The sequence below is a fragment of the Saimiri boliviensis genome, chromosome 9 (genome assembly GCF_048565385.1).
Source record: "Saimiri boliviensis isolate mSaiBol1 chromosome 9, mSaiBol1.pri, whole genome shotgun sequence".
NCBI lineage: Eukaryota > Metazoa > Chordata > Mammalia > Primates > Cebidae > Saimiri > Saimiri boliviensis.
In genome coordinates this window covers 30,377,852-30,400,581 of record NC_133457.1, presented here as the reverse complement: position 1 = coordinate 30,400,581, position 22,730 = coordinate 30,377,852, and the positions used below count along the sequence as shown (strand labels likewise).

Below are 22,730 nucleotides of genomic sequence, written 5' to 3'. Positions count from 1 at the left end.
CCTCGGCCTCCCAAAGTGCTGGGATTACAGGTGTGAGCCACCGCACCCAGCCTAATTTCAGTTTTAAAAAAATGCCTATTCTGAATATTTCTAGTAGGATGTAGAAGATTGCAAAAGATCCTTGCTTTTACCATAACACTGAGAAAAAAACTAGGGAAAAACCTCATATTTTAAAAGATAGTATTTTACCTTAAAGCCACCAGAGAGTCAAAGATACAAAGAAAGCTAAAAACAACAACAACAACAACAAACAAACAAAAAAAAAAACTATATTCTAGAGATGCACAAGCCTTTCCTAAATAACTAGAGACCAGTGAGCAGACCCCGCTCATGCCTAATGTCATTTGCAAGTTTGAGGACTGTCAGGCAGAGAAACAACCCTTTAATAGGCACAGGCAAACGAACTTCTGGGACAAGGAGAAACCAGCCAAGCTTTTAACAACCATGCGTAGGTTGGCATAGTGGATCAGAATCTGGAGTAGCCCCAAATGCAAAGTCAGTGTTCCCCACTAATTAGTTCTCTCCATTAGACTTTGGCTAAGTGGCCATAGGGAAAATTGTAGGCCGGACTGAAAAACAGAGAGAGGTCCTGTAGTTTCCTGGTCTTAAATACCTAAGCCTAGCTGGAAGGATCTTAACTCTAAGCAAGATATTTGAAACTGCAGTTAATTGAAATGAACTAAAGCCCAACTCAGAAAGAAATGAAAGTCTTTGATAAATAGAAAGATAAATCATGTCCATGGATTAGAATGCTCAATAATGTTAAGATATCAATATTCCCCCAATTGGATCTATAGTTTTTATGCAATCTCAATCAAAATTTTAGCAAATTTTTTTTTTTTTTTTTTTTTGGTAGAAGTTGACAAGCTGATTCTACAATTTACATGAAAATGCAAAGCAGCTAATTTCTTTAATGAAAACAAAAGACATACACTACTAGGCTTATAGAGCTCATAAATGCAAGATCTGAATGTCGTATTTCAGAAGAGTAAGTCTTTAGCGCACACACACACACACACACACACACACAGTCTATGGGGGAAGGCAGAGAAGAACATGACATGATAGTGGCAAAGTTGGCTGTAGCGTCTTTGAACTTCTTTTTAGGATGAAGGCAGTCCTGCCAGAGTGTCTGGGCCTCTCACCCATCACAGAAGCCTAGTCCCTAGATGAAAAGGATGTCTTTCTAGCTCCATATATAATACTGCTGTTCCTCAAAACACCACATGGTTCAGGTGCCTGTTGCTTTATGCCTGGCCTCAAAACCAGCTCCAAGGCAGTGTTATTTAAAGAAAAGGAAATATGTAATATTGATTATGTTTAAAACTAGCTGTCGCCAATGTTTTTGTCATTTAATTGTCAGGCAGATTAAATTTATCTAATACTGTTCAGTCCTGTAAGACAAAATCTCCAGTTTCCTGCTTGCAAATTTCTGAAAATTCTCCACAGTATCTAGACTGAGGCAATAGAACAAATAAAAACAGGGAACACCTAGAACACCGATTACATACTCCAGGCTTTACTTAAAATAACCTATTTAATCTTCACAATAATCCTATGTAGGAGGCATCAATATTAGCCCTGTTTTACAGATGAAGAAATTATGTAACTAAAAGGGCTCTTCTCAGCACATGGTAGGAAGTGGGAGTAGGAGCAGAGAATTGGACACAATCTCACTTAGATTTTTAACATCACTTGTTTACCGAAAACCTGGCATTTATTAAAATTATTCTTCCTGGGTGTGAGATTTACACTTGATTTTATTTTGCAGCGTTACAACAAAGACACCTGGGGGAAATTTATGTGGATTAGCCACCACAATTAGAATTAATAGAAGGGTGCCTGGGCTTCCAAACACATGAAAGAACTTATTTATCCTAACATTCATCTTTCTCCATCAAGACCTGTTTAGAATATCTGATTGTGCGTGTGTTATCTCACCTTAATCATATATCCCATCAATTTGACAGCCCTCTGGAAGCTATATATCCACCCATATTTCACGTTCATTTGTGGATTTAATAAAAGGAGATTGTATAGCCCAGATTTGCAATAGCTTTGCCAATAATTCAGCCACAGTAAATGAGAATGGGGAAGCTTGGATCTTTAATGGCCATTTTTTTTCCCTACGGATTGCTACCTAAATGTGATCAAATTAACTTATTACAATCCAATATTATGGTGGGGTGGTTTCTAAATTGAATAATTGTTACATCTTCATCTGCAAGAGTCAAGATTTGGATAGTTTCACAATGGGCTTTTCTTTGTGTAACTCTAATGCCTGAGAAAATCATTTAGGAAACTGATCAGCCCTGCAAATTTACAGTTAGTGTTGGTACTTTTTTTTTCCAAGTCTGACTAGATAAGTAAGACTAGGTTCCTGAGGTTCATAGGGTGTGTGACTCTCTCAGCTAGCATAAAAACCCATTTCTAGTTAAAGAATTTCAAGATTTCACTTAAAACTTCACTCAGCAGATCTTTTCCCTCTAACAACCAATTAATCACAAACAAACTAAAAGTAGCCTCAATTGACCTCAGACTGGACATTCATGTAGTGGTAATAAAGAGTAGCAGAATATGCCACCCCAAAATATGCCACTTTGGTATGAGGATTACTTTAAGCTAAAGACACTTAAAAAATGGCAGATGCAAGAAGCATATTCTCACCTTCCCTTTCCCTCCTTGAAAATAGGAGATAAAAACTCCCATGTGAAACATGCCCTCCCTACACCAGAAACAAACAGGGAGTCATAGCTGAGATAATTCTGTACAAACAGATCTTGTTAAAAAAAAAAAAATTACTGGAGGCAGAGCAAGATGGCTGATTAGAACCCTCTAGTAATCATCCCCTCCAACAGGAACACCAAATTGAACACCTATTCACACGAGAAAGCACCTTCATAAGAACCAAAAATCAGGTGTGCAATCACAGTACCTGGTTTTGACATTATAGTAAAGAAAGAGGCAGTGAAGAGGGTAGGAAAGACAGTCTTGGATTGTCGGAACCATCCTTCCTTCATCCCCCAGCAGCAGCCATGTGGCACAGAGAGAGACTATGTGTGCTTTGGGAAAGTGATTGTGGGACTTTGCAATGGAACACAGTGCTCCCTGTCACAGTGGAAAGCAACACGGGGTAGAATTCAGGTGGTGCTCATGGAGGGAGCATTTAGACAAGCCCTAGCCAGAGGGGAATCATCCATGCCAGTGGGTGGAACCTGAGTTCTGGCTGGCCCCACCACTGTGGGATAAAGTGCTCTGGGGTTCTAAATAAACTTGGAAGACAGTCTAGGTCACAAGGACTGCAATTCCTGGGCAAATCTTGATGCTGTGCTGGGCTCTGAGGAATTGCACTTGAGGTGCTAAATGGATTTTAAAAAACAAGACCCAACGATCAATCAGTGGTCTACAAGAAATATATTCCACCTATAAAGAGACACATATACTGAAAATAAAGGAGTGGGAAAAGATACTCCATCCAAATGGAAAACCCAAAAGAGGAGGAGTAGCTATACATATATCAGACAAAATATATTTCAAGACAAAAACTATAAAAAGAGACAAAAAGTTCATTATATAATGATAAATGGGTTCATTCAGCAAGAGGATATAACAATTATATATTCACCCAACACTGGAGCACCTAGTTATATAAAGCAAATATTACTACAGTTAGAGATAGACCCCAGTACAATAACTGCTATTGATTTCAACACCTCACTTTCAGCATCCAACAGATTGACAGAACATTAACAGAGGCATTTGACTTAATCTGCACTATAGACCAAATGGACCTAGATATTTACAGAACATTTCATCCAACAGCTGCAGAATACACATTCTTTTCCTCAGCACATGGATCTTCTCAAGGGTAGACTATATGTTCAGTCACAAAACAAGTCTTAAAAATTTCAAAAACATTGAAATCATATTAAGTATCTTCTGTGAACACAGTGGAATAAAACTAGAAAGCAATAACAAGATGAAATTTGGAAATCATACAAACACATGGAAATTAAACAACATGTTCCTGAATGAGCTGGGTCAATGAAAAAATTAAGAAAATTTAAAAATTTCTTGAAACAAATTAAAATGGAAACACCGCATACCAAAACCTATGGGATACAGTGAAAGCAGAACTAAGAGAAATGTTTATAGCAGTTAAGTGCCTACATCAAAAAAGCAGGAAAACTTCAAATAAACAATATAATGATGCATCTTAAAGAACTAGAAAAGTAAGAGCAAATCAAACCTCAAAGTTAGTAGAAGGCCGGGAGTGGTGACTCATGCCTGTAATTCCAGCACTTTGGGAGGTTGAGGTAAGTGGATCACCTGAGTTCAGGAGTTCAAGATCAGCTTGGCCAACATGGTGAAACCCCGTCTCTACTAAAAATACAAAAATTAGCCGGGAGTGGTGGCTAATTCCAGCTACTCAGGAGGCAGAGGCAGGAGAATCGCTTGAACCCAAAAGGCAGAGGTTGTAGTGAGCCAAGATCATGCCACTGTACTCCAGCCTGGGTGACAGAGCAAACGTCCCAAAAAAAAAAAAAAAAAAAAAAAAAAAAAAGAGAGAGAGAAAAGAAAAGAAAAAAAAATGTAGGCTGGGCGCAGTGGCTCATGTCTGTAATTCCAGCACTTTGGGAGACCAGGGCAGGTGGATCAACAAGGTCAGGAGTTTTAAGACCAGCCTAGCCAACCTGGTGAAACTTCATCTCTACTAAAAATACAAAAATTAGCCGGGCATGGTGGTGTATGCCTGTAATCCTAGCTACTCAGGAATTGCTTGAACCTGGGAGGTGGAGGTTGCAGTGAACCAAGATCAGGCAACTGCACTCCAGCCTGGGTGACAGAGTGAGACTCCATCTCAAAAAAAAAAAAAAAAAAAAAAAAAAAAAAAAAATGTGGGGGAGGTGGGGAGAGACAGAGAAAAGAGAAAAAGTAGCCCATTGGGGCTTCAGGAGCTGTAAGCATTCATCCCCTAGACACTGCCATGGGTTCGGAACTCAAGTGCCCCACAACCTGCCCGTCTGCATGCTCCCCTTAGAGGTTTGAGCAGAGGGGCACCGAAGAAGCAAGCTACACCCCCATTGTTACCTGTAGAAGGTGTCCAGGTTCTTGGCGTCTTGAACAAAGAATTGGACAAAACTCACAAAGCAAGGAAGAAATGAAGGGATTAGTGAAAATGAAAGTACACTCCACAGTGTGGGAGCAGGCCAAATCATAGGGACACGAACGCCCCGTTACAGAATTTTTGGAAGTTTAAAGATCACCTAGAGGCTTCCATTGGTTACTTCCAGTACACCCCACGCAAATGGGGAGGGTGAAGTAAAGTTACAAAATCATTTATGTGTATGCCCTATGGAGAGGATATTTCCTGTTACAGCCGAATTGTAAATCGGTTTTATGTTCCCTGCTCCAGATCCTATTTTCCTGCCTCACCATCGCACGCCCTGTAAGGGGGAGAAGGAAACTTTTCCCACTATCAAGGAAATGAAACTTACCAGATCATCACATCTGGACAGCGAGACACCATCAGTCATGATGGGTGCATCATGATTGCCTAAGCGACCACCTGATTGCTGCTGACCAACGCCTCTTCCCTACCCCTCCCTAATTTCTGATTTCCTGCATGTAGTCACATTTCTTTCTTGCTGTGTAAATCCCTGATTCTAGTTGGTTGCGGGGATAGGTTTGAGACTGATTTCCCATCTCCTCAGCTGCAGCACCAGATTAAAGCCTTCTTCCCTGGTAATTCTCATTGTTTCAGTGATTGGCATTCTGTGCCAGGAGCAGCAGGATCTAGATGGAACCCCTGGGCTATGCGTAACGCAGGTGGATCTGGCCCTGCCCGCTTCCCCGCTCTCTTTAACCGATCTGGATAAGTTCAAGTACCTGCACATGCCCAGAACGCACCAAGCTTTTCTGCCCTCCGGCAGCCTCACTCGGACCGTCCAGACTTCACCTCTTTCAAGAAGCCCTCCCTGGGGACCCCGCCCTTTGGGAGCACAACACCCTTTATGTTCCCAAAGCCCTACGTCCCTGTCAGGTGCGGATGCTGCTGTCTGCTTCTGCGCTGGCTCCGCAGGCCGCCGCACACTTTGCAGGAGGAGGCTTTGTCATAATCTTCTTTGTCGCCCCAGTTCCTAGCTCAGCAGCGGAGCCCCTCAAACCTCGGGAAGTCCTCCCTGCCGAGGAGCCAGGGCGCCCTCCCTCAGGCTGCCTTTAACCAGGGCAGGGTGACGGAGGACGTCCACAGCAGTCAGGCCCCAGGGCCCGGGCAGGCCCAGCGGGCGGGACTCAGCGCTGGCCTGGCGCCGGGGCTCTTATCGCCGCCTCACTGCCGCAGGCGGGCTGTAAGCGCGCGCGCGCGCGCGGTCGCCATGGTAGCGCAGCCGCCGCGGCCTGTGGTAGAAGGAGCATGGGGAGCCCCCGGGAGACCGCCAGGGAGCCGGCCAGTCCCTCTGCTCCGGCCCCGGCTCCGGCCTCCATTCAGGCTCGCTCTCCGGGCTCGGCCCTGGTGGGCCAGCGCGGTAAGAAGTAGGGAGCCCGTCTGCGTGGCATGGCCCAGACGAAACGCGTGAGGGGCGCGGGGGTCGCACGCCAGAGTCCTCCCGGCAGGCTGCCACCCAAGGCGACTCGGCGGGAGGGTGCCTCTGGGAACCCCAGCTGTGGCCAGAGGTTTGGAGCGCCCAGAAAAGAGGGCGGTAGAGGGGTCCCCAGCCGCCGCGAGGGGCCGCCCTTTGCGCGACAGGTGGTGCGGCTGAAGCTGTCCGCCGCTGTGCTCTCAGGGTCTCCGCGAGGGTGTGTCTGGGAGGGGGGGGGGCTCTTCTCAGCCCCCTTTTTGTGAAAGTCCCAGAGAGCAGGTCACAGGTGGACATGAGGGTCTTGATACCATTCTGACTTTTCACCTCTCTACTACCTCAGTTTTAAATGTTTCTGCGCCCATGAGGGATCGTTGGCAAGTTAAGCATACCCTGAACGCCCACCCGCTACCCGCCATTTCCGTTTTGTATGCTTGTTGTAAGGTATGTTTGTGGATACGGAACTGTGTCCGGAGGCTGGCTTACTAATACGCCCTGCACCCAGGAGATGGGCAGTGTTAGGCTCTGCCTTTAGCGTGAGAGGAAATTTAAGCTAGGATAACAACCCGTTCAAATGTACACACTGCGGAATCTGGATAGGGCACCCACGTCTGACTCGTGCTCATCGCTTGGATTTCTCAGTGCTTGGCTAAGTATAGAAAAGCATGTTTTGGAGGGAAGTGCCTCCCAAATAAGTCCTTTCTCTGGAAATTGCAAAGTGTGCTGCCAGAGGCATGGATGAAAAAAATGAAATTTGGGTTAGATTCTTGACATTTTCCTGTGTAGCCGGCTTATTTCCTAGTTTTTGCTTTGCAATTTGAAAACTATTTTCCTTCTAATAGGATTACAGTATAGGAAATAAATTGGTGCCATAAAATCTTGCCATGCAAAATACATAGGTCAATTTTAAATCAAAGGAAGAGTAGCAGAAGCTTTTAAATACTGTAAATCTATGGCTAGCTAAATATTATCCCCATAACTTTGTTGAGCTGTATTTAGCTTGTAGTCGATTCCTTCAAGCCCTCCTGGAAATGAATTCTGTGCCTTGCTTGTGTTGCGGGCAGTGCTGAATCTTGGAGAGTCTCAGGGCAATCTTTATTTTAATACCAAGGAAGAAAGCAGCGAAGAAGGAAGCCCAGTGGGAGCGTAGCTCCAACTTCTATTTGTGATCTACTTGCTTTGTTTCCTGGGGAGGACACTAAAGCAGCATTTTCTAAATTGCATTCCAAGTGAGACTTTTTTTTTTTTTTTTTTTTTTTGAGATGGCGTCTCACTCTGTAGCCAAGGCTGGAGTGCAGCGGCACCATCTCCACTCACTGCAACCTCCACCTCCCATGTTCAGGTGATTCTTTCGCCTCAGCCTCCCAAGTAGCTGGGACTACAGGCACCCGCCACTACACCAGCTAATTTTTGTATTTTTTGGTAGAGCTAGGGTTTCAATACGTTGGCCAGGCTGGTCTCGAACTCCTGGCCTCAAGTGATCCACTCGCCTCGGCTTCCCAAAGGGTTGGAATTACAGGCGTGAGCCACTGAACCCGGCCGGAAATGCAGCATTCTTATCCTTCCTATTTTCAAAGTTTAACAGTTTGAAGACAGTTAACATGTTTTAAATATCCTGAGTAGTATTGTGTCTGTGTACAGTTTTGTTTATTTCAGCACCTCTCAAAATTACTTGATAATAAAAGGTGTTCCTATTCTATTTGGAACACCTTTGATCATCCTGTAGAATGTGAATATTCCACAAAATACAATTTAGGCAATATTGTGCTACAATATCATTTAAATACATGAAAACTTTCTAAAATATAATAGGTGAAGTTTTTCATTATGTACATCCATCCACATGTCAGAAATTATGCTGACATTTAAAATTTTCAGAGAACGGTGACATGGTAAAACTGTTTACAATGTAATGTTAATTGAAAAAAACAGCAAATAAAATTATATCCAAAGATTTCAATTTTGTTTAAAAAATACTCCATATGCGTATAAAAGAAAAACTATAGGAATTATGTATGCCTAGACCTCAATTGTGGTTGTTCTTTGGCAGTGGGATTGCAGATTAACATGTGTATTTTTTTTAATATTAGAAATCTCTGGCCAGTCACAGTGGCTCACCTCTAACACCAGCACTTTGGGAGGCTGAGGCAGGCTGATCGCCTGAGGTCAGAAGTTCAAGACCAGCCTGGCCAACATGGTGAAACCCCATCTTTATAGCCAGGTGTGGTGGTGTGTGCCTGTAGTCCCAGCTACTCGGGAGGTTGAGGCAGGAGAATTGCTTGAACCCAAGAGACAGGTTGCAGTTAGCCAAGATTGCACCCCTGCTCTCCAGCCTGGGCAGGGTGACAGCGAGACCCTATTTAAAAAAAAAAAGAAAGAAAGAAAGGAAGAATTTTCCAAATTGTCTGGAATAAGTATGTTAATTTTTAAAAAGGTTATTAAAAACTATAAGAAAATTTTGTTTGCCATCTGAAATATAATGCTCCTCATGTTAAATCTTGTTCTGCAGATGTGTTTAGCAAACTGTTCTTCAGAGTGCAAAAAATGTCTCTCAGTAAACGACATTTCTGAAATGTAGAGACTTAGAAGAAACGCCAGCCCCTAAAAAGCTAGGCTGGTTGAGCAATGAGGTCTCTGTGCACAAATTTTAAAAAGACATCCACAAAAGGTAGAAGTACAGACAGTGTATTTCTACACAAAAACAAAGACAGACAATGACCTGTACTTCTAAGAAAAGGAACAGCATATCTTCCACCCCAGAAGATGTAGGCCTTGTAGAAGATGCTTTTAAGGTATTATTGAAAAGAGTAAGGCCATAAAGAAAGCTACATGTACAACAGAAAGGAGATCTCAACTCTTGCTTTATTTCTATCTTTTTAAGAACTTAGGGAAAAGTCGCCTTTACAAAGAGGAAATGGTAGACTGGGTAGGAGAAGAGCTTCTGTGAGCCAGGCCTCGATTTGGTATGAAGAAGAACTGAGTTATATTCAAACTTGGGATGGTGTAGAGGGTACCCAAGAAGCCTGTGGGAGTAGGTGATTTTTCAGATCCCTTTTGAGTTAGGTTCTTGGATAAAATTGTTTTTATATGAAGCTAGTTTAAGAAACCTTTTTCTCTGGTGGATGTTGAGATGCTGAGGTGGAGGAAAAAAAAAAAAAAAAAAAAAAAGAAAGTAACCTTGAGTCACTGCAATCCAATAGGGCACAGTGGAAAGAGGTTTTAGAATCAGTTTGCTTCTGCACTCTGCCCTTATTAGCTGCATGGTTTTGGATAAAATCTACAATTTCTTTAGAAGTCATTTTCCTCAGCTACCCGGCCTGGCACATAATGGAGCTTAGTTTTCCCTTTATGTCCCTTCCAAGTTAGGGTGCTCACTTGAGTCAGTGTCTGCCAAGCCTCATGGGTGCTTCCATGGCCCTAGTTCTCCAAACAGCATTTTAATTCTCTCTAGCATTCATTATTTTTATTTCTCTTCTCTTTTTCTATCCTTGTTTCCTTTTCTTCTCTACCCCTACTGCACACACACACACCTCATATCTTTGAAAGAAGTATAGTTTTTATGTCTTTTTTTTAAACAAAAAGCTTCTAGAATAATGTTTATGTGATGAAGGATGCATTTATTTTTCAAAATCTCCAGAATCTGATCTTCAGGAACAGTATTCTAATCTGTGTATGGAAAAATCCCAGAAAATTAATCCTTTTATATTGCATATACTCCAAGAACTGGATGAAGAAATTAAAAAGGGGTAAGAAAGACAAATACTTGATTACATCAATAGTGTTTGCTTATATTCATGTGTATGAAAATCTTAAAATATTGAGTGATTTTATAGCCATTTGAAAATGCTTGGTAAAATGGATGTATCTTTTGATTTAGGTAAGTAAGTAGATGGGCAACACTGTTAGTAGGTCTTAAGGTGGTACAGTAGTTAGAAAAGAGCACTAGAGCAGGAGTATCCAATCTTGGGCTCCAGACTGATCTTTAACTCCTGTGAGCTGGGTGAATCTTTTTTTTGTGTGTGTGAGATGGAGTCTTGCTCTGTTGCCCAGGCTGGAGTACAGTGGTGCGATCTCGGCTCACTGCAACCTCCGCCTCCTGGGTTCAAGCAATTATCCTGCCTCAGCCTCCAAAGTAGCTGGGATTATAGGCACCTGCCACCACGCCCAGCTAATTTTTATATTTTTATTAGACAAGGTTTCACCATGTTGGCCAGGCTGGTCTTGAACTCCTGACCTCAGTAATTTGCCCTCCTTGGCCTCCCAAAGTGCCGGGATTACAGGCATGAGCCACTGCACCTGGCCTGAGCTGGGTGAATCTAAGCAAATCATTGAAGTTTTCAATGTTGTTATCTATAAAGTGGGGATACTGTGTGTGTGTGAGAGAGAGATAAATTATATGGTATCTTTTAAAGCACTTTGCAATCTGCAGAATGTTAAGTAGTTTTAAGTTACCTGGTATAAATATATACTTAGAAGTCTACTTACTATATGCTTGCTTCCAGTAAATATTACCTGTGATATGACTATTTACACAGGAAGGAAACATATTTTTACTTCTTTACTGGATTTCTATTTCAAAATCTTTATTTTATTTTATTTTATTTTATTTTATTTTAACAGACTAGAAGGAGGAATCACATTAAACATTGCTGGTAACAATCGCTTAGTGTCAGTAGAAAGAGTTACAAGTGAAGATTTTTGGATTCTTTCCAGAATTTTAAAGAATTGTCTGTATATTAATGGTATGTTTCCATAAGAATCAGTACCTCCTGCTTTTCATTGATCTGATTTTAAGCATTCTTTATAAGGAATATCAGCTTCTATTCATCTGTGCTTCAGGTTTGGATGTTGGATATAACCTTATAAGTGATGTTGGTGCATACTACGCTGCGAAACTGCTTCAGGTATTATTTTACTACAAAATGTCCTTAGTTCTGTTTACAGTGAAACCAATTAGTCTGATAACACACACAAAATACTAGTTTTACCCAATATCAAGGATCCCGACTCTGTGCTGGAACACTTGAAATACACTGGAAACCCACTGTGGATTTAGTCTAAATGAAGCTGGTAGCTAGAGCTCCTGAGTTACCTTTAGCAAACTTGTACACCATGATTAAATATATAAACTATATCCACCTTTCAGACTGATCACAACAAAATATGTTTTTTCCTTTCATTTACATTGTAATTATATTTTGTTTACACGAGAATGATTTTTTTTCCCCTTAATGGTAGTTGTTTTTGCTAGGATACAGTTTTTCTTGGTTATAGATTTTCTTTTTAGGTAAATACTTTATATACTGTATGTGTGTATGTATATACATGTATGTAAAATTAACCAACTTTATATACTGTATGTATGTATATACATGTATGTATGTAAAATTAACCAATTTCCAATAATAATGTGTAATAGCTTCTTTTCTCTTATAGAAACAACTTTATCTCACTTACTTAAACCTCATGTTTAATGATATTGGGCCTGAAGGTGGAGAATTGATTGCTAAAGCACTACATGTAAGCATTTATGTACTTCAAACTAACGTTTTATTTGGAAATTTCAACTTCTGATAGCATGGAACCAACAGAGTCCAATGTTGGAGTGAACTTATTTTAATATAGGAATATATATTTTTATTATACTTTATTAAAGTGTATACATTACATGAACATTTTTGAAGTCATAGTTTTACTAAGATTTCATCCACATATGTAAAATTTACCCTTTGAAAGTCTTCAGTTCAGTGGTTTTTTTAAGTATTAATATATTCATAGAGCTGTGCAAGAATCACTACTATCTCTGTTTTTAGAACATTTTTATCACCCCAAAAAGAAAAGCCCTAAACTCATTAGCAATCCTTCTCCATCTTTTCTACCCCCCACTCACCAGCCCCTGGCAGTCATAACCTACTTCATCTCTCTATATATTTGCCTCTTATGAACATTTCATTTATACACAATCATACCATATATGGCCTTTTGTGATTGGCTTAATGTTTTTTAAAGATTTATGTTTTTAAAAGAGTTTTACAGTTTTAGCTCTTTCATTTAATTCTTTGATTCATTTTAATTTTTGTATATGGTATGAGTCCCAATTTTATTCTTTTGCATGTGTATATCCACTTGTCCTAACACCATTTGTTAAAAGACTATCTTTCTCCCATTTAATTGTCTTGACAGCTTGGTCCAAAAATCAGTTGATCATAAATATGGGAGTTTATTTCTGTACTCTCAATTCTGTTCTTTTAATCTATATGTCTATCCTTATGCCACTACCACACTATCTTGATTACTATAGCTTTGTGGTAGGTTTTTAAATCAAGAAGTGTGTCCTTGTTCTTTTTTCAGGATTGTGTTGGCTCTTCTGTGTCCCTTGCATTCCATATGAATTTTAGGTCAGTTAATCAATTTCTGCAAGAAAAGCAGCTGGGATTTATTTTATTTTGAGATAGAGTTTCATTCTTGTTGCCCAGGCTGGAGTGCAATGGCACAGTCTCTGCTCACTACAACCTCTGCTTCCTGTGTTCAAGTGACTTTCCTGCCTCAGACTCCCCAGTAGCTGGGATTACAGGAATGTGCTACCACGCCTGGCTAGTTTTGTATTTTAGTAGAGATGGGGTTTCTTCACTTTGGTCAGGCTGGTCTTGAACTCTGAACCTCAGGTGATCCGCCCACCTTGGCCTCCCAAAGTGCTGAGGTTACAGGTGTGAGCCGCTGCACCTGGAAAGCAGCTGCGATTTTAAAAGGATTTACATTAAATCTGTAGGTCACCTTGGGGAGTATTGCCATCTTAAGTTTTCCAAGCCTTGAACATGAGATATTTAATTATTTAAGGCCTTTCATTTCTTTCCGCAATGCTCTGTAGTTTTCAGTGTGAAAGTCTTACACTTGTTAAATTTGTTCCATTTTATTTTTTTTTTTTGATGCTATTGTAAGTGGAATTGTTGTTCTTAATTTCATTTTAGGATGTTCATTGTTAGCATATGGAAGTACAGCTGATTTTTGTATATTTATCTTATGTCTTGCTATGTTGCTGAACTTAGTATTACTTCTAACAGGTATTTTTGGTGCCTTAGAATTTTCCCTAAGCAAGATGGTGTCACCTACAGAGTTTTACTTCATTTCCAATTTGTATGGTTTTTCTTGGCTAATTGCCCTGGCTCGAACCTCCAGCACGATGTTAAATAGAAGTGGTGAGAGGACATCCTTTTCTCCTGATCACAGAGGGGTTTGAATTTAGAGATAATTATTTACACTATTTTAAGTCCTAATATTTACTCTTTAGGATGACAAAATGTCTGTAATTTCCTTTGTGAAATATTTATCAAATTATATTATTTTAAAAGTGATATAGGAGGAATGGGGAGTGACTGGTTAATGGTATAGGACCAGCTTCTGGGATGATGCAGATGTTTTGGAACTAGCTACAGGTGATGACTGCACAATGTTGTGAATGCACTAAATGCTACTGAATTGTATACTTAAAAATGGTCAGTTTTGTTATGTGAATTTCACCTCAATTTTAAAAGTGAAGTGCTATTATTAAGATAAATTTATAGATTTTTCCAGTGAAATGAAAGTTTGTTGAAATATGCTTTATTTACTGGTTATTGCGTGGGCATGTTTCTTGGGCATTCTTTCTACTAAACTATTAAACTAGATTTTTATCTATTATGGGAGAGTCAATGTTACCTTTAAGGAATATGTCCTGTTCTATCTCTACAAAAATTGGAGTCTGCAAATAGTAATGCAGTCTCCTAATTCATTTAATTTATAGAATTTTATGGATTAAAAATTAAATGTTTTGATTTTTTTCCTTTTCAGAAGAATCAGACTCTGAAATACCTAAGAATGACTGGAAACAAAATTGAAAATACAGGTGGAATGTTTTTTGCTGCAATGCTGCAAATTAATTCATCCTTAGAGAAATTAGATCTGGGTGACTGTGATCTTGTGAGTAAATTGGTTATGAGAAAATCATTCAGATAGTGGGTCTTAGAGACCAGTGAAATGAGAGTCTTGTGAATGATTAATTTTGCCTATTATGTCTAATATCAGAGAAAAGACTATTTACTATAGTCCAATTTTATTAACTGTACTATTAGACATAACTGTACTATTAGACATAATAGTACAATAGTACAATAAATATAGTCTGGTTTTATTAATTGTACTATGTCTAATTTAAATTAAATTATTAATTGTACTATGTCTAATTTAAAAAATTAAATGTTTTAAATTTAAAAAATTTAAAAAATTAGACATAATAGCACAATTAATAAAATCGGACTATAGTAAATAATAACACAGAAAAGTTTAGGAATAAAAATATTCCTAAACTTCCATCTATATAGGTTATCTTAAACTGTATGGAATTTTTAGAAAAAGATCATGTTCACTTTAATTAAACAAATATTACTTTATTCATACAATTTTTTTTTTCACTTTCGAAAATACTTTTTAGGCTGGGTGCAGTGGCTCCTGCCTGTAATCCAAGCACTTTGGGAGGCCCAGGCAAGCGGATCACCTGAGGTCAGGAGTTCGAGACCAGCCTGGCCAACATGGTGAAACCCTATCTCTACTAAAAATACAAAAATTAGCCAGCCTTGGTGACAGGGGCCTGTAATCCCAGTTGCTCAGGAGGCTGAGGCAGGAGAATTGCTTGAACTGGGAGGTGGAGGCTGCAGTGAGCTGAGATCATGCCACTTCACTCCAGCCTGGGCGACAGAGACTCTGCCTCAAAACAAAAGTACTTTTTAGTAGTTATTTATATTGTAGCATAAAAACTTAAAATGATGATGCTAAAAGCTGCTCTGAAGCTGGGTGACATGACATATACCTGTAGTTGCAGCTATTTAGGAGGCTGAGGTAGGAGAATCTCTTGAGCCCAGGAGTTTGAGGTTACAATGCACTATGATCATGCCCATGAACAGCCAGTGTACTCCAGCACGAGCAACATGGTAAGACTCTGTCTCTAAAAATTATTAAAAAAGGTGAAAGTTGCTTTGAGCCTTCACCTGGCCTGATAATGAAAATTTGTGCTTTTTTTGCGTCTTCAAATTCCAGGCTTCACTTTCTCTGACGTGCTTTCAAATCTTCAGGCCTACCCTTGGGAACCTGTTGTGTAGCCTCAGATTAATGCATAATCAATGTGACATGAAAATGAGATGGGCCAGGAGGCTCTCTGGGGTAATAGACTCTGAAGGTCTGAGGATTAACTTTTTTTTGTGTGTGTGTGTGTCTCACTCTTGTCCCCCAGACTGGAGTGCAGTGGCGCAATCTCAGCTCACAGCAACCTCCGCCTCCCAAGTAGCTGTAATTACAGGTGCCTGCCACCACACCCGGCTATTTTTATTTATTTATTTTGTATTTTTGGTAGAGACGGGGTTTTATGAGGTTGGCTAGGCTGGTTTAGAATATTTGACTTCAGGTGATCCACCTGCCTTGGCCTCCCAAAGTGCTGGGATTACAGGCATGAGCTACTGTGCCCGTGCCAGGCCAGGGTTAACTTTTTTTTTTGAGATGGAGTCTCCCACTGTCGCCTGGGCTAGAGTGCAATGGCACAATCTAATTTGGCTCACTGCAACCTCCATCTCCTGGGTTCAAGCAATTCTCCTGCCTCAGCCTCCCGAGTAGCTGAGACTACAGGTGTGCACCACCATGCCCAGCTAATTTTTGTATCTTTAGTAGAGACAGGGTTTCACCATGTCTTGATGATGGTCTTGAGCTCTTGACCTCGTGATCAGCCCACCTCAGCCTCCCAAAGTGCTGGGATTACAGGCATGAGCCACTGCGCCCGGCCGAGTTAACTTTTTTAAGGTGGTAGATGCAGCCAGTGTGGTTCAGGGAAGACATTAATATGGTATTGCTCATCTCCACCTACTAGTCACTGTGCTAGATACTAAGGATACAATATCTAGCACAGTATCCTTACTAAGGATACTAAGTGAATCATATGGCCTCTGCCCTTATGAAGCTTACATTTTAGTTGGGAAAACACCAATAAAGAAATAGATGAAAGTGATACAAAGATGACTCAGTACTCTGATAATGGGGAGAAGTAATTCTGCTATAGATGGCTGCCTAAGACTTGAGGAGGTAATATTTACAAATTATGAAGGACGAGTAAAAACTGTCATGAAGAATGTCCATATCACAACCTTCCAGGCAGAGCATCCAGCATGCACAGACATTAAGACAGTGCTTCCCTTATGCAGCCATTTATTTGGCAAAAAAAAAAAAAAAAAAAAAAAAAAAAAAAAGATAGTGCTTTGGCATGGGTGGCACTCCTGGTGCAGAGTGAGGTAATTTTCATACTCATATGTTTATTTTTAAAGATGCTGTTTATTTCAAGGGATTATGACTTTCCAGTTAGCAGTGATACAAATTTTTATTTTAAAATAAACGTAAGTGAAAAAGTGAGTTGATTTAATGGGAAAGTATTAAGTAAATAGTGTCAAGTAAGTTTAGGCATGGTGGCTCGTGCCTGTAATCCCAGCACTTTGGGAGGCTAAGGCAGGCACACTGTCTGAGCCCAGGAGTTTGAGACCAGCCTTGGCAACATGGGAAAACCCCATCTCTACAAAAAATACAAAAATTAGCCAAGCATGGTGGTGCATGCCAGCTTCTAGGGAGGCTGACGTGGGAGGATCACTTGAGCCTAGCAGGTCAAGGCTGCAATAAGCCCTGAGTGTGCCACCACATTCCAGCCTGGGTGACAGAGAGACCTGATCTCAAAAAAATAAATAAAAACAATGTTAAGTTTTAAGTAAATATTTTGCATACTCAGTGTTAAGTAAATATTTTGCATACTCACATTTGGCAAAAATCACGAGGGTGGTGTATGAATAATGAAATAGCAAGTCTGACAATATTTAAGATCTGAGAAGTCAGAATGGCTGAGCAGACCAAGTTAAGAGTGCTTCAGAGTCAAGGTGGAGAGGCTTATGGGGGCCAGATAAGGCAAAGCTGTGTGGGGTGTGGGTCATGGGTAAGGGAAAGAAGTGGGTGTTGTATTATAAAAGCAAATCATGGAAATCATGCAAAGGCTCTAAGGGGTAACAATCTGGTGGTTTTAGATCACTGGTTTCTCTATGGAGAATTAAAGGGTGGCAAGAGGAAGCCATCTGACCAATTAGTTACTGTAGTAGTCCAGGTGAGAGGTGAGGAGGACTTGGGCTGGGGTGGTGACCACAGAGATGGACAGGAACAGAGTAATTTGAGACATCTTTTGGAGGCAGCAGAATCTGTAAGACTTACTGATCAACTGGGAAGGTAAGAGGCATGGCAGAGTGAGAGGAAGCCCATGGTTTCCAGCACAATAGCTGGGTATGTATGGTAGTGTCCATCACAGATGTGGGGGAGGACTAAGCCCTTCCAGTCAGGTAGAGCAAGGGAGGCCTATGGGATCTGTGAAAAATGTGATTACTAACCTCTTCTCACCACATGCACTTAAGGTACTAGTATGAATATAAAAGAATGTTTGCACAAAGTTATGTGTTATGTAAGTAGTATGAGCTCTAGCTGGGATCCATATAGGAGCTTGAGGGCATAGGAGTAAACCTAGAGGCAGATACCCAGGAAATGGATACTGAAATGTTAAGAAATTCCAGTAACAGTTCATTTTTGAATTTGATCAACCTATAATTCAAAGTGCAAGAAATGCTTAAATTTTAAAAACAATTTTATGAGAATGCAGATAACTGATCTTGAAATATTTATGTAGAGAGACTGTTATATACTTTGTCAGCTTCCTTAACAAATTTATCTGTTTTTAGGGGATGCAAAGTGTGATAGCAATTGCTACAGTACTAACTCGAAACCAAGCAATTAAGGCAATAAACCTAAACCGACCTATCCTGTATGGTGAACAGGTATGTATTCAAAGTGACGGTAGTTAATATAACAGCATGAATAAAACTAAGGTACTGCTACAAGTTTATGTCAAGGTACATGAATACATTGTATTTTTAGAGATGTACTTACTATATCTTTATAAACTACTATTTATAAAAACATTTAAAGGAAAATTATATCCATCTTTGTTAAGAATTTTGTAACTAAATATGCTTTTAGATATTGCTTATTTAAGCAGCAAACACGTCATCTTTTCTCTTGAAACTCAAGTTCTGAGTAAACCTGTGAGGGTCAAAGAAATTAAGATGAAAGCATAAATAGTGACGGTTTTAAAAGCCAGACTATAAGAGCCCAGTGTGAACTGTTCTATTGTTTGTTACACTGGTATGGCTGAGTCATTACGCTTTTGAAATCATGAGTAATAAAAGCCAAATATATGTGAAAAGCAGTCTGGAAAGTCTGGACTTGATCCTATCTATAGGTAAGCTGCTTGCTGGATACAGAAAGGTGAGTTAAAAACATGGTTCCTACTTTCAAGACTTCTAGCTCCTTAACATCCTTCTGGGTAGCTTTCTTCTCCTATCACTTGTAAACAGCTAGGAAATAAGACTCTCTTTATTATTGGTATAAACAAAAACATATCTATTAGGAAAAGTAAACGGTCAAAGCACTTTAAAGTTCAGTGTTTAAAATTCAATGTTTGGCTGGGGTGGTGGCCACAGAGATGGACAGGAACAGAATAATTTGATGGTGGCTCATGTCTGTAATCCCAGCACTTTGGGAGGCTGAGGCAAGTGCATCACCTAAGGTCAGGAGTTTGAGACCAGCCTGGCCAACATGGCAAAACCCCGTCTCTACTAAAAATACAAAAATTAGCTGGGCATGGTGGCAGGCGCCTGTAATCCCAGCTACTCTGGAGGCTGAGGCATGAAAATCGCTTGAACCCAGGAAGCAGAGGTTGCAGTGAGCCAAGATCACATCACAGCACTCCAGCCTGGGCGACAGAGTGAGACTTCATTTCCATCTCAATAAATAAGTAAAATTCAATGTTTGAACTTTGAACTTTTTTTTTTTTTTGAGATGAGGTCTCTCATTCTTACCCAGGCTGGAGTGCAGTGGCATAATCTCGGCTCACGGCAGCCTCCGCCTCCTAGGCTCGAGTGATCCTCCCACCTCAGCCTCCTGAGTAGCTGGGACCACAGGTATGCACCACCATGCCCAGTTAAATTTTTTGCATTTTTGGCAGAGACAGGGTTTTGTCATGTTGCCCAGGCTGGTCTTGAACTCCTGAGCTCAAGCTATCTGTCTGCCTTGATCTCCCAAAGTGCTAGGATTATAGGCATGAGCTATCATGCCCAACCAAACTTTGAATTTTTTAAATGACCAGAGCACTTTAGATAGTTTAAAATTATCCACCTCACTGTTCCTCCTTAGCATGAATAACTGAGAATTAACAATATTTTAAAAGTAGTATTCTCATATACAGAAGCGTATTTTGCATTCTTTCCTACATAGATCTCTCCCTTTATCTCTGCACTTTTTGGTACCAGAATTTTTGTGGTTTTACATCATGTTGTTTCATGTACATAAATCCAATCTGTTCAACAAGATCCTCAGAATCTTCAAATAGATTCCTTTTTAAAAAATACTTAACAGACTAGCAAAATACAGCTTAAAGTACCCATGCAGTAAATTACTTCACTCATGATTCATTCACGAATGCAACCTTAAGCCAGACACAATGCTAGCTAGGTGCTAGAGGTATTAAAGTCAAATAAATTACATAGCACGTCTTCAATGAGTTTTCTGTCTAGGTGGAAGGAGCTCAACAAGTCTGGAGAGTGATATGCTCAGGATGCCATGGGGACATAAGGAGGGTAATCAAAATCAAAGGGGAGGTTTAGTGTGGTAGGGAGGTTCTCAGATTGAGGACATGACAGGAGATTTGAAGGCTAAATAAAAAAATTTTTGATTTTATCTCCATGGAACTGTATTTACATGCAGGAGATCATCACATCATAAGCATGATCTCTTTTTAAAATATGTTGAGTAGTGTCATTCCTAAATCCACCTGAGAATGCTTATTATTAAAAGCACCCTTGTTGCTCTCAGCCTGGCGCTTCTGACAGCCAGCTAGGTTCTAGCCTGTTTTGTTCTCTAGGACAGCCACTACCTTCTCTATCCCCAGGATTACTATTCTGCTCTTAAATGGTTGCCGAGTAGGATTCTCTTGTGCTTTCCTACTTTGCTGTTCCAATACGAACCTGCAAATCTATTCCATTTAAGGGTATTACTGGTTTGGCTGGGTGCTGTGGCTCATGCCTGTAATCCCAGCACTTTGGGAGGCTGAGGCGGGTGGATCACCTGAGGTCGGGAGTTTGAGACCAGCCTGACCAACATGGTGAAACCCTGTCTCTACTAAAAATACAGAAATTATATGGGAGTGGTGGCAGGAACCTGTAATCCCAGCTACTCAGGAGGCTGAGGCAGGAGAATCGCTTGAACCCTGGGGGAGGAGGTTGCAGTGAGTCGAGATCACGCCATTGCACTCCAGCCTGGGCAACAAGAGCCAAACTCTGTCTTAAAAAAAAAAAAAAAAAAAAAAAAAAAAAAGGTGGGGGGGTATTACTGTTTTATAACCATGGAGGAATGGGATAACAAACACCTGTTAAGATATAAGACTTCACATTTAATGCTCACTGGCATTATCTGGGGAGCTTCAAAAATACTGATTCCAGGTGCCACTCTAGACAAATCAAGTTACAAACTCAGTGAATGGGACTAAAACCCTTTACTATTTCTGACAATAGTTCCTCCTTTAGTTAGAATAGTCCAGCTTTCAAGCTTTGCAGCCTAAAACTGCAATCAAGGCCCAAACACAAAAACATACTGGGTTTGTCCTCTGAGCCTGGCAATAGGTAGAACAATAGTGGAACCCCCCTAAGTTGTTGGTTTGCATTTTTAAAGATCCTATCCTACATAGCATTCCTTTGGTTATATCTTTTCAGTGTCAAAGCAATTTCAGCAAATACAAAATTATAGAATATTGAACAATAATAAATGCTTTGTAGTCAGCTTATGGAACACTTATTTTGTGCTAGATTCTTTTTGTTAACTTATATGTATGAGGGAAGCATAGTTTCAACTACTTTACTAAAATGGAAACTGTGACTCAGTAAGATGAAAATATTTGCCCAAAGCCATATAGCCAGTAAAGCTGGTATCTGACAGATTTGATTTTTATAAAGCTCATGTACTTTCTGCTATTGCTATGTGGTTTCATTTAAAGTTTTTTTCAAAGTAGTTTATATATAGCAAGAACATATATATAGTTATCTATGTTCATCATCAGCACTTCCAGTGACTAAAAAACTTACTACATTATACAGCAGTCACGCAAGAGCACTTCTTATCACAAAATACTTTGGGCCATTCATTTGAAAATATGCTCTGATTTTGTTAAAAACTTAAAATGCCTGGTATTCAAATCTTCATTGATGCTACGTATCTTTTGCCTAGAAGCAGCTAGATTATGGAACTTCAAACAAGTCTTCTGATGATCAGAAAACAAAAGTAAAACCTCTTAGGAATTTGAGATGATTATAAAAGGGAAGAATCAGATATATCACAGGGTTAATGAGTATATTCTTAATATAAAACCAAGCTTTAGAAATGTCTTTGTATTTTGTCTGAAAACCATCAAGAGTAGAGATCAAGAATTAAGTTCAAGAACATATGGAAGGTACAAAAAATGTTTAGAGACTCGAAAGATGGATTACATGCTCTATACATGATGGGACCAATGGTTTTTTTTTTTCCTTTTGAAATGACTGATAATTTTTTTTTAAAAACCAAATTAACCAGCCTCTTTTATATCCCTTAGTCACTATATTTTACAAGTGCCTGCTACCTATTTCTGAGAAGCTAGAAGATATCATTTGTGGCAAAGATATTTTTAAAATAGACCAAACCAATGCAGTTTTGACCAATATAACCTTTTTAAAAAGCTAATTTAAATAACAGCATATGTTTGAAATAAACATGTACTACTTCAAAATTATATTTTAGAAATAAGACTTTATCCATTTTTAGGAAGAGTCCACAGTCCATGTAGGCCGCATGTTAAAAGAAAATCACTGTCTTCTTGCACTACACATGTGTAAGCATGACATGAAAAACAGTGGCATACAACAGTTATGTGATGCACTGTATCTGAACAGTAGTCTGCGCTACCTTGATGTCAGCTGGTAAGTGATAATTTACACATCAATAATTCAAAGTTAAATCATGGGA

At 39.8% G+C, this 22,730-nt stretch overlaps 2 protein-coding genes across 5 annotated transcripts in view; one reads left to right on the top strand and one right to left on the bottom strand.

Annotated features, from left to right (window-relative positions):
• Positions 1 to 22,730, bottom strand: part of LRRIQ4 (leucine rich repeats and IQ motif containing 4) — a 66,291-nt gene that overhangs the window by 38,763 nt on the left and 4,798 nt on the right. Inside the window, exon 1 of one of the 4 annotated variants that reach the window (XM_010335849.3) lies at positions 5,499 to 6,300. The exons of the other annotated variants lie outside the window; for them this stretch is intronic. The gene's annotated coding sequence lies outside the window, so the exon portion shown is untranslated. Of the gene's footprint in view, positions 1 to 5,498; positions 6,301 to 22,730 lie in introns of those variants that run through there. 4 annotated transcript variants of the gene reach the window in all.
• LRRC34 (leucine rich repeat containing 34) overlaps positions 6,378 to 22,730 on the top strand; it is a 25,302-nt gene continuing 8,949 nt past the window's right edge. Inside the window, 9 exon segments of the mRNA XM_010335682.3 lie at positions 6,378 to 6,399; positions 6,402 to 6,527; positions 10,216 to 10,324; positions 11,199 to 11,320; positions 11,418 to 11,482; positions 12,015 to 12,098; positions 14,406 to 14,534; positions 18,359 to 18,454; positions 22,530 to 22,684. Coding sequence (XP_010333984.2) covers positions 6,378 to 6,399; positions 6,402 to 6,527; positions 10,216 to 10,324; positions 11,199 to 11,320; positions 11,418 to 11,482; positions 12,015 to 12,098; positions 14,406 to 14,534; positions 18,359 to 18,454; positions 22,530 to 22,684 — 908 coding nt within the window.